The 13,081-nt window shown below is 38.0% G+C and overlaps 1 protein-coding gene across 1 annotated transcript; it reads left to right on the plus strand.

Annotated features, from left to right (window-relative positions):
• The first annotated feature begins 8,226 nt into the window (after positions 1–8,226).
• LOC5563652 (integrator complex subunit 10) lies at positions 8,227–12,771 on the plus strand. Its single transcript, XM_001647832.2, has 3 exons — positions 8,227–8,601; positions 8,668–8,929; positions 11,275–12,771. The coding sequence occupies exons 1-3, from the start codon at positions 8,411–8,413 to the stop codon at positions 12,703–12,705; spliced, it is 1,884 nt and encodes a 627-aa protein (XP_001647882.2). The 5' UTR covers positions 8,227–8,410; the 3' UTR covers positions 12,706–12,771.
• Positions 12,772–13,081: the final 310 nt, after the last annotated feature.

A 13,081-nucleotide genomic window follows, 5' to 3' on the forward strand; every position in this document is an offset into this window, starting at 1 on the left:
TTAACAGTGTTTTTAATTCTATTCGAAATATCGTGAAACTCAATGAAAATGCAATAACAATTCTAACAAAACTATTGGTCTCTGTGTTGTCTCTGCAAGAAGCTGGTTGTCGTTTCACCGCGCTCCGTTTTTTAGTTGGATTTAATTTGTTTGTGAACGTTTAAAATAGTAAATTACGTCGTAGTATCCTTTTACCTTTACCAGGCGTCAATATCTATCATAGTTGTTGTCAACGGTATCATTTGAGAACTCAAAACTCCATCGTTGTGAAGATGCTTTGTAAAAAGTGCACTCATTCTATTGACATGAAGACGGAATGCTTCACTGTGTGCGAAGGAAACTGTAGCGGAGCTTATCATGCTCATTGTGTTGGACTCTCTGAAGCCGCTGTGAGTGTGATAAAAAAGAACATCATATCTCGCGGAACATTACTAAAGGACCTATCTAACATTGAGAGGCTCTCTTTGTTTACTTTCTCTTTCATTAATAACTGTGTCACATTAACCTCTTCTGTTGCGTTTTTTGTATGAAACGCTAGTCAAGGAAATTGACTTTCGATCTATAGTGAAAAACTTCCTAAAATCTTTAGTATTCCACTGTTATAATCGAAAGAGAACGAGAGAGAAGAGAATCTCTCATTTGTACATAGGTCCTTTAGTAATGTTCCGCGAGATATGGCTTTGCGATATCTGCTTAGAATCGTTTCATGCCGAACGCTTTCAAGATCGAATGTAAACAAGACGCAGAGCACAGTGGTCCAAAAGTGGATATAATAAAAGAAATTAATGAATTGAAGATTCAAATTTCCAACATCACTACAATGTTGTCAGGATACTCGCGACGTTCAACATTAGAGGAATCATTACCATTGCAACAAGTTTCAACACCGTTATCATCTCCGGACGCTCTGAACGAAGTATTGCGAGAAAGCTCTGCTAATCATGCGAATGAAGGAATAGCATGCACCAGTATGGAGCGGCAACATTCTTTTTCGCTGCTTTTATCGAATGTGAATAGTTGTGTGACGGAACAAGATATCGATTCGTTGGTATCGAAATCGCTTGCAATTACGGATATAGACAACAGGACCGTTACTAAGCTCGTGCCGAAATGGAAACCATGTGGAGAATTGGACTACATCTCCTTCAAAGTGGTTCTCGATGAGAAATGGAAAACAGCCGCATTGAGATCGTCTACTTGGCCACCGACTATAAAATTCAGGGAATTTATCAATCGCCATAGATGTACTTGGTATCCGTCTAGTTAATCAAGTCACACTGAAATTATATGCTCGTTGTTAGTGTTTTGTGTTTAAAGTTGTTAGTTTTAAAGTGCTTGAATTCAATATTTACTGGTTTGTTTTAAAATTTTTGTTACCGTATTGTCTTTATTACTGTAATATTGTCAAAATGCTTATTGTTTACCCTAGTTTTAAGAACACATTATTGGGGCAGAATCAAGCCTGTTGATGAACAAATAAACACATATAGTTGCACTTTCTCAACATTGAAAAAATTCAAATCAAAATAAAATTTTTTTTTCGATATTTTTTACACCATTTTTTACAAGTTTTCAAAAACACTTCTACTTTTTTATTATGTAACGATTTTTAACGTTGGTGATCTGGATCCGAAGATATTCCGAAATTTATTGGGAGACCGACTCGTAGGCATAACCTACGTACCTAAATATCTCAAGCTACAGAATTTTTCTCACGATCGGTTATTCGTTTTTCGATACAATATACTGCTTCGCGACTAAAAATTCGCCGCGTCGCAAGTCACTTCGCCATAGTGCGCATCTATGCCCTCCGCCGTGTGCATTATGCGCAATATTGAGAATCGAGTTGCGACGCGGCGAAGTTGACCAAAAATCAAACTTCGCACGTTGGTCAACCCATTTTCTAACGCGAAGCAGTATACTTTGACGGGAGTCAGTTGGGTAAAACTGAAACAAATTGGAGCAACCGTTTTTGAGTAATGAGCATTTATGTTTCTGGTGCCATTTCGGCAGAAAAAGATTTTGAAACATCATATTGTAATTTTTAGATTTCTTGGAGTCAACTCTACCGATTTGTATGATTTCTTAGAGAAGCTTCTTATCTATGTTTTTTATTCACTAATTTTGTTTCGTGTTAAATTACTGTTCATTTTTATTATAACTGCGACAGTATATCGAAATTTTAAGATAATCGCGTTTTGTTGATTTCTCTTGCAGAGCACACTATTGACCATTAGTCATCTGATTTTGAAGATATTTCTATATTCCTTATGACTTATAAGACCTTGTTTATAAGTCATAAGGAATATAGAAATATCTTCAAAATCAGATGACTAATGGTCAATAGTGTGCTCTGCAAGAGAAATCAACAAAACGCGATTATCTTAAAATTTCGATATACTGTCGCAGTTATAATAAAAATGAACATTCGCGTCCTTGAAGAACGAACAAATTCAAGCCTACTGTTTTGTTTTTGATTACGCGGCTCGTTTTAATAAGCTTTTTGCATATCTATGCAAATTTATAATGACCAACTGCCTTAGATGTCTCTTTTTAACGACTTCAATTGATGATTTGACTTTTCTATTAATGATTTTCATGGGCGGTCCGGAATTGGAGTTTAAGTGTCCGGAATAAGAGGAAAAAGTGAGGAATAGTCCGGAACAGTGTCTACATATTTCAATATACAATCAACAACGCCGACCCTCAGTAGGATCCGTCACCGTTGATTTTTTTTCTTGGTGTGAATTCAGCTTTGACAATACACACGAATGCCATAGAGCATGCATTTAGTTTTCAATTACTTTATCTACACTGATTCTCATCCACCTATTGATATTCAATTTCGTCTGCGAAAAAAAAAATCATTTTCATCAAAACGCAAATTGCAAAATTTGTGCATTTTTCGGTGAAGATGAATCGAAGCCAAACTTCAAATTTTCAAGAGCACGGACACGGAGAACCAAACATCATCACTAGCTGATGGTGACCAATCGATTAGGTTTGCTGCTCAAACATTCGATTCACCTTCACCTGAAAAGACAATCATAATTCATTAACTGGAGGCATCACATTGCCGTTTTTTTTACACCAGTGATAAAAAGTTCATTTGCATTTTTTAACATTCAATTCTCAATGTCAGAACCTTCTTCTTCTTCTTTTTTCTGGCGTTGCGTCCCTACTGGGACAGAGCCTGCTTCTCAGCTTAGTGTTCTTATGAGCACTTCCACAGTTATTAACTGAGAGCTTACTACCCGAATAAAAAATACAATACAAAAACAATATAACGTATTGAAACAGTACCATTCAATATATTGGAAATACAATACAGTATATTGTAATATGACAATACAGTTACAGTACAATATATTGTTTTGAACAGTTCACTGTACGGTATATGAGATTTTTGCAATATAGTGTATGGGTGGTTAAGTATCGTAACAATACAAATATAGATATTTTCTCATACAAACATTTTGAAAATACAATACGATATATTGTTCATGTATTGTCTTGATAAGCAATTCGTGTATTGTTGTACAATATAAAAACAATTCAACAAACTGTATTATGGTTGCATTCGTCGTTACAGCTAATGTCAAGTGACTTCTAAAAAACTACTTATTTTTACTTTTTGAATATTTTCCACCCAACATTTCTTACTTTTTGAACTTGTTTTGTTTATTTCTTTCAGCAAAGCTACATAGAAAAAAGCAACAGTTGTTTTACGCGAAAATAGGAATTTGACCAAAATTGTAAGGTATAAAACCAATTAAAAACAATACAATGTTCTGTTACAATATATTATATTGTTTTTGAATTGTATATCCAAACATGAATAATATTGCTTCGACATTCAATTACAATACGCTGTATTGTATCCAATACATTATATTGTACATTAATGGTTTATTCCATTCACTGAATGATACGTTTTTATCCGGGTATGCCAATGACCATTTTTTGCATTCGTATATCGTGTGGCAGGTACAAAGATAGGGTTTTGTTCTTCTTCGTCGTAAGCGCTACTATTCGTCGTATCAAACTTTAAATGTTCCACTACCGGGGATATTCAAACTTACCTGCAACATAGATTCATTATCGAAGTGTAATTTTGTGAAAGCTGTTATGGTTTGTACACTTGTACACCAAAAATGCAATAAAACTACTGTATTTTGGTAAATAACTTCAGTTCAATCAACCACGTTGCACTTTTTCACCGAAATCGCATGGACGAACACGATTTGAGAGAAATGCTTTGCGATCGACTGAGCCACACCACTTTCCTACACAAGTTTCTTCCCGCCCCCGTGGGTGACTTACTTCGCCGGGCACTTATTTTCACTATGGAAAACCTTCGTACTTCTTCACTGAAGGATTTCATTCCAATCACACGCCGTAAAACTTCAATAAATCACCAAATTTTACGAAATTTCCTCAACCGCCACGTATAATTAAGAATGTAAACAAAGTTCAATCCGTCGTACTGAGAAAAAAAAGCTTGTGTGCATCAATGTGTGCGCGACGCTCGACGTAAAAATACGATTCCTTTGATTGTGTTGTTTTCGCTGTACTGTGAGCAAATGCCATAATTGTATGGTCAAAAGGAATTGTGTTCATATGTTCAGGCTGAATTGTGATGACGAACAATTAATTTTAAAGGAAATTAGTGTATTCCATCATGCTGAAGGAATGGAGGGAGATGCCCGTAGATCTATATAATCTAGTAAAATCATTTTATTATAGCGTTGATATGTTGTGTTTTAACCACTCAATACACACAGTGAGCCGTAAGTTGTGAGACGAATCTGGAAACTGATTGCGACGGAGTTGAAAACGATACGACGGATTGAGAATACGGTAAGATGCATTTTCTTTGCATTATTTCCAAAAAGAGATCAAGATTTATCAAAATGTTATTGTACAATGCTAAAGCCGTTTTGAGAAAGAATATTGTTTGGCTTCGGTTTGTATCAGCATCATTAACTGCAATACAGGAAAAATTGCAGTTCTCACTGATCAATGCTTAATACGATGGATACTAGCACATCACCCTACTCTATGTCCTGGGAAGTCGAGAAAATTTCCAACCCGAAAAGATCCTCGACCGGTGGGATTCGAATCCACGACCCTCAGCTTGGTCTTGCTGAATAGCTGCGCGTTTACTGCTACTGCTATCTGGGCTTCAAAATGTCAGTCCTTCTGGGTGAAATTCAATATTGAAAAGACACCAGCAGTGGGTGATACTGAATGTTGCGTGTGTTGCACCTACTCTCTTTCTCGTCGCATTCGCTCTCAAAGTCAGATTGGCTTTGTGCTAGCGGAGTTTGTTTTTGTTCGTTTTCGCTCTGATCGATAATCATTCCGCTGATTTTTTACGGCACTGGTCCGGAATAAGAATCATTTTACACATTTCTATTTATTCAAAATTGTTCACGTAACGGAATCTGAATCTTTTTTCGTATTCACTCGTTGTCATGGTCATATAAATAACACGGCACCGCTCAAACGTCAAGTGATGAACTCAGGCATTGGTTCATAAAATATTTGGCTTTTACAGTGCGCTCTGTTTTCAAGTTGCCCGTGAGAGAGAGAACGATACAGCACCAACACACGGCGCACAGTAAAAGTCATGAGAACAAAAGAATTTATGGCACGTACAGAGGCTCATGGACCTATGCACGAGTTCAATATTTGACGTTTTAGCGGTGCCGTGTTATTTATGTGGCCTTGGTAACGAGTGGATATGGACCGATGCACGAGTTCATTAATTTGACGTTTGAGCGGTGCCGATTCACTCATTGCCATGGTCACACAAATAACACGGCTCCGCCCAAACGTCAAATAATGAACTCGTGCATTGGTCCATGGCACCGCTCAAACGTCAAATTAGTGAACTCGTGCATGGACCTATGCACGAGTTCACGATTTGACGTTTTAGCGGTGCCGAATTCACTCGTTGCCATTGACCGATGCACGAGTTCATTTATTGACGTTTTAGCGGTGCCGTGTTATTTATGTGACCATGGAAACCAGTGAATTCGGCACCGCTCGAACGTCAAATCAGTGAACTCGTGCAAAGGTCCATGGTCATTTAAATAACACGGCACCGCTCAAACGTCAAATAGTGAACTCGTGCATTGGTCCATAAGTCCATACAAAGCCCGTTCACAAATTTCATAACCCTGAAGGGGGTGGGTGGGTGTCTTTAAGATGTTACAGCTCAGACAGTTTTAGAAAAATATTCATACAAAATGAAGACTGACACGGCTGTCGTCCTGCACACATTTCGGCTCTTCCTCACATCGTTTTGATACCCACTTTCTGGTCGGTTTGCCCTAACCTGGGAGGGAGAAACCAATACAAAATTTCTGTACGTCATAGTGAGCCGAGATTCCGCTGTCACGAACTGTCACTGTGAGCCCAGATCTCAAACATTGGACTAACATGAAAAAAGCGCGTAACTGATTAAAACACATTTTCGTATTTCTTCAAAAGTGATTAAAATCGAATAAAAATCAATTCATGCACATAATGCAAGTAATGTCACGTGAGCACCATTTAATCTGATTGAACATAAAGCATTGAAAAACGCATCGTTCTACTTTTTCCAATGAAAATGAATATTTAGTGCATAGAAAACTGTGGCCCTTTTTTCAAGTTTGTCAGGAAAGATCGAAGGTGCACAACAAAAGGAAACTACCGATTTTCTCGAAGCCTGCCTTGATTGTTGTTGGCATACTGGAGTTATCTTGCAGTTCAAAATAACGTTGTCTTATGTTTCGTGTGAAGTATCGGTGCCTCCCTCCCAGGCCCTAACCTTGCTCCTGATTTTCGGGTATACGGCTCATACGCTGCTAGTGCTAGATTCCGCCAATTGGCTTGTTTAGGGGTATCCTGTTTTTTACATATTCTGATTTTACGTTATAAACTGAGCCAGAATCCAAAGTTTCATAATTTTCCGTGCCCTGGAACTATTTTTAAAACACGTTTGAATTTAGTATAGAAATCGCGTTTGAATCACCCCTCGGCAAATTTTACTTTGGGACGAGCTGTCATGTAAATTGAAATGTCATTGAGTCGACGTAATGGAATCTGTTTTAATCATTTATTGCGCATTTCTTTCACCATTGGACTATTGCAGAAGTTTTTACAAGTGCGGAAACGCTAATAAAAGTGCGCAATTGCATCAAATCGGATAGGTGTCTTCGGGGGACTTATTCTTCGTAAATCAAAGAATAAGTGCTCTGAAGACAAAAACAGGATTCAATGCCATCCCGCACTTCTATTCAAACTTTCGCACTTATGAGGCCGCACTTCGCAGTCCAGCAGTGAAAGAAATACACAATACTATATCAAAATTAAGATATTGAAGCGCAATATAATCGTGTTACACTTAGAAAAATGTACTCTTTCGATCAAGCTACACGCAAACAAATTTTGTAGTATAATCTACTGAATCCATGGTAGAATTAAGAACTGCACCAACGATTTTCAACCGACTACAAAAATCTGTTAAGTTTACTATAATCTCGTAAAAATCACTGGCCAGTGCAGTAAAAGTGACCATGTCCATAGTAGTCTCGACTACGTAGCATTGTATTTCAATTCGTGACACTCACCTTACAACACAGTGTGGTCAAAAGCTGAGGTCAAAAGTACAATGCCAAACTTGTCAACTCAAGAATATTTCTAGTCATAAATGCTGCAACTGTGGTTAATTAAACCGAAAATATTTTCTTGTATGGTGATGTTGACTATGTTCTGGTAGAGTTAACAGATTAGTGTAGTCGGTTGAAAATCGTTGGTGCAGTTCTTAATTTTACCATAGATTCAGTAGTTTCTACTATAAAATTCATTTCAGTGTACAAAGAACTGTGAATTTTTCATCACTAAACAAACCAATTAAACATTTGGCATTGAATCGTCGTATTTGATGACGCTTTTCATCATTTTGTTTAATGTTTTACGCATCATCGAGATATAACTGATGTATCCTACCTATAAAAACATATGTTTTGTCCCTACCAAAATAATCAAAACAAGAACACTGGACGCCATGTTGAATTGATGTTGGGTTGGTAAATATTGGCTCATGCCACCTCCCTGGTTAACCCAAATTTGTCTGGAAAAGGGGAAAAAGTTTTTGATTTTTTATTATATTTTTTATTGGAACTGTTATTACAGACATGTTGAGGTATCAACTAGTTGCCGACCCCTCGTTTAAATGATCAAAACAACGTTCATGCACGCAGTTCATCTGATCAGAGTTGCCATCCACAGTTCTGAATGTCAAATTTTATGCTCGCATGTTGCAAACATCACAAAACAGTTGCCGCTACTTGTTTCTTTCCGCTGTTTTCAATGTAATTTGTTGTTTCAATAGTTGAACAGAACCGCAAACTGAACCATGGAAGTGCTGTCTAGCGAGAAGTATTTGATTGCACGCGCCAAGGAAACCACAGATCCGTACACAGCCAAAGCATGGATCATCGCTGCGAAAACGCTCTTTCCGAATGATTTTGGCGTTCAGTTTGAGGCGTACGAAATCGAGAAGAATGCTAACAATTTTGAAGAAGCCGCTAAATGCTTGAGCTACATGTATGTACTTTTGGGTATGTGGCAAGTCTTCTAACGGAAATTAACTATCCATTTGTTCTGTTAAAGAATCATGACCTTCCAAAATGCGCATCAAACGCCGGCCAGTTTGTTGAACGAAATCTCGCTGATGACGTCGGCTTTGAGGGTTCCGGAAGGCACGACCACTCCCGAGCAGGAGTTCTACGTCAAAATGTTCCAGTATATTTCGTACGAGGTGCAGCACAAGATTCTACTGCTGACGGCTGCCCATTCCAATAATAACCTGGACCATTGCCGTCTGATTTTGTTGCTGCTGAAGCGCTTTCCACAAGCGATATCTACTCATGCTGTAAGTGGATTTGTAGTATTCTGGGCGGTCACCTATAGTCGGGAATTTTGAGTAAACCTCGGGACTAGATGGTATCCTTTACAGTGCTGGTAGTCAAATAGTCACTTTTTAGAGACTATTTGAACGCAAAAGTCCCTAAAAAGTATTTTAATGGTAGGTCTGTAAGGACGATCCTGTAATTGCCTCGAAGATCTAGCTTAAGCGCCAGATGACTTTAGTCATCTGCTAGAACTCAAGATCAGTTTTGCCCTGCTAGCCATTTTTTTTCCTATGCTTCCTATTAATCCGCCTCAATATTATTCCCAACAACTTCCCAGAAAACTCTGTTTCCAAGTAGGTAAAGTCTTCATTTAACCAAAATGTTCTCATAAGGTATCGTGGGGCAAGTGGGTAATGGATTTCGCATATTTGAGATTCTTCAAACTCTAGAGACTTTAAATTAAAACAAATGAGGTCATGTGTATTTTTTAGCTTGACTCACACCAAATATAAGCAGTATGCTGAAATTGAGTTTTATGTAAAATTGAAGAAAAAAGGACAGAAAAAGTTTTTGATAAACGTCTCCTTACTTTTCACTTGCCCCACAGGTGGGGCAAGTGAAAAGTTTATCGTTTTGAACAATAAATTCAAAAACTAACAGTTACATTTACGATTTCTATTACCTTTAACATTTGTAAGGGCGTCCATATGAACAATAATATAAGTAACATGTAAACAAAGAAAATTTTATTCTTGTTACTCGAATTTTCTTGGTTCAATTATGTTTGTCGAAATGATTCGCCAACATTATAACTGCAACATTTCCAATGTTAGTTCTTACATCATGGGACAGCAATTGCATTTCTGCTCTGTAGAATTACCACCGCTCGTTATTCGTTTTTAAGAAAATTGGATATGACGTCGGATAATTCTTCAGGAGAAATCAAATGGAATCCTTCAATAAAGAATTTAGAAACTTTTTATGTGGATACACATATACCCCATTTTTTATGTTTTGAACTAGCTTTACATAGACATTCCACGAGATTTCCGTGCGTTCTCTTATATTGGAACTTTTCAATCAACGTCTTCCTTTTGATCGGCTGTCCAAAGTAAACATATTAATATCGCAATATTTGGCAATCTTTCTTTTTAGAGAATTTCCATGATTTGGCCATGATAATAGCTTTTAATGCTTTGAGTATAGTGTTTCTTGAATTATCAGCACGTTCCGTTGTTCTATGATAATTGCGAATCTTGTTTACCTTTAGCTATCTAAAGAGAAAACACAAATTCAATCTTTGATGGGAAACTTTTCACTTGCCCCACGTGAATTAGAAAATTGACGGTGTTTTGATCAAGTTATTTTTAGGTATATGTCGAATAAATTCCAAAACTTTTTTTAATGCAGTTTAAAACTGTCAGAGGGGACAACTTAGAAGTGGTACAAAAAATTATTTTCCGCAACTTTTTTCAGCTTAAAATATTAAAATAAGATTGCACGCCACCAACTTGTTACGGAGTGATAGTTGACAAGTTAACAATTTTTCGCTCTATTGTGCAATAATGGCTGAAAAATTTTAGAAATCTCTCACCTATCGTAATGTTCTCAATGGCTTCAAAGGTTTACGCATGAGTTTAAAACGTTAATTCACATATTCAGTAAAATATACCAATTATCTTCACTTACCCCGTTTACCCACTTGCCCCGCGGTACCTTATGTGTTTTTTTCCTGAATCTGATTGTAGTTAATCCTAAAGCAAAATTCTAGAGGCTTTAGTGAATCGTTCAGAGACTACAGTCAACTCTTCCTAACTCGATATGTTGTGTCTCGATATCGAGTTAGAGAACCATAGTAAAATTTGGTTTTAATACCTTGATGGTCCCTTGGATCACAGCTGCACTGGTTTTGTGTTCTATAACTCGATACCTCCCTAACTCGATGGTCCCTTCAATACCGAGTTATGGAGAGTTAACTGTATTTCACAAGTTCTCAGTATTTCTCATTGCCAGCTTATTGTTTAATGACCGCTTCCACAGTTACTAACTGCGAGGTTTTTTTTTGCCAAAGTTGCTATTTTCGCATTTGTAGTAGGGAAGTTAAGGAAATTTCCATTACGAAAAGACCGACTGGGAATCGAACCCAGACATCTGGCTTTGCTTTGTAACCGCGGACTCTAACCGCTCGGCTGAGAAAGGCTTTGTTATGATATGCTATTAATGATGTGTCAGCACCGGGAAAAATACCAACATATCACCGGGGAAAAAAATCGGGTATTTGTTTTTTGATCTGAGTGGCCATCCTGAGTATTGTACTAGTATCATGATAGTTATACCTACATTTTATCTATATTTTTTATTGTAGCCCCGACTGCTGGAAACCTTAGTCCAAAACATAACGATTCCTAGCTTCAAGGATATGCTGGTACAGGAAGCGATTCCCCTTGTGTACAACAGACCACCGGAGCTACCGAGCAAACTGGTCCATCAAATCATGGCGGTGTGCTTCGAGTACTACCTCAATCAAATGCTGACCGAAACTGAGGATAAAGCACGTACTATTATGGATTGTTGGCGAAAGATATTTGAAATACTGGAGTTTTGTGGGACCATTCTCAAGTGGGAACCATTCGTACCGTACAAGAAAGGATGGAGCAAAGATATCTACTGGCAGAAAATCATTCAAATAGTGCAGTCAGCACCGCCGAGGCCTTCAGAGAACAAGCAAATTCTGTTCTGCGCCACGATCGTGTTCGTGCTGTCACTTCAAGAGTACATTAATTTCTCCCGATTGAAAGGCAAGGATAGCGAGGTTGAGGTAATTTTGGTTGAAGGATTGAAGGATTTGAAAATAGACGTAAAACGTCGGCAGATGGAATCTGTTCTGGAAATTCCGCAAGTCGTTGTAAACGGTCCGGTCAATCCCGATGCGCCAAATTGTTTGGTAACGTCGTACAACTGTTGGCAGTTGTTGCACTCGAATGAAATCTTGAAGGCCGATTTCACTCAACTCATTATTCGCATTCCGGCATTGTCACTGTGGATTCAAAAATTCCTAATCGATTTATCGGTTTATGTCGGTCAGCACGAGGAAACACACTCGTTGCTTCAATCTCAAAACGCACGAAACATGTCTCAGTTGGAAAAGAACGTTCGCCTTTTTGGGCTTGCCTTGGTACAAGGAAGCATCAATGTGCATTTATTCGAACTAATAAACAACATAATTCAGAACCTTCCCACCACCAATGGACACTATCTGCAAAATGTTGCACTATACCCTGCACCGCGGGTCTTGATGTTGATGCCGTTGACCAAGCGTGCTATCCTTCACTACATAGTCCAAACGCTCATCACGCTGCTCAAGGCCAAGCTAAGCGATCCGGATTGTTCCAACGCCGTAATCGGGAATCTTTTGGTGCTGTGCCAGCTGAACTGGCCCCACGAGTCAACTATCGTGGAGATTATTTTCGAAATCATCAAATCCCGCCGCCAGTTTAGTTACCCCATTTGGACAAATTATGTGGTGAATGTGGAAATTGTTGAAGAGTTTATGTACTTGTGGCAAAATTGTCCGGATATAAAACTGGAGCTTGCGTTGCCTTCGAGCAGTAGTAGTTTGGCAGCTGCCGGTTCTAGACGAATCGGAACACGTGGAGTGGATAAAGGCGTGAAGGAGGATTTCAAACAGGCGATCAAGCAACAGATCACACGTAGCAATGAGGACCTGGACGAGCTTGTGGTGCAGTTTTTGCAACAGCAGCACTTGACGTTGTTGCAGAATATTTTCGAAAAATAATTGTTCTGACGGAGTCTTAGCAAGTAGGATTATACATTTAGAAATATTATTATTGATTAAAATTTTCCACGATGTTTTTTTGTCCGAAATGCCATTATAGTGTATGTAGAGCCTGTTTTCGCATTTTTATCGTGATAAAGTACTTAAAACAATAAAATATTGAATCATTCAAAGTTTAAAATGAACAATGATGCTTGTTCGTAATGAAACACATTTCAAACTGAGAACTCAACCCAATTTAGGTATGGACCCATTTCGCGCCAAATCGTATTCCGATTTCAATGACATTTTCTAGATGTGTAAACCTTGTCAAAATAAGCCACTTGCATTTATCTGTAAAATTCAGGGTGGGTGTACGGCTGTCAACTACAAACAA

Source organism: Aedes aegypti, chromosome 3 (genome assembly GCF_002204515.2).
Source record: "Aedes aegypti strain LVP_AGWG chromosome 3, AaegL5.0 Primary Assembly, whole genome shotgun sequence".
Lineage (NCBI taxonomy): Eukaryota > Metazoa > Arthropoda > Insecta > Diptera > Culicidae > Aedes > Aedes aegypti.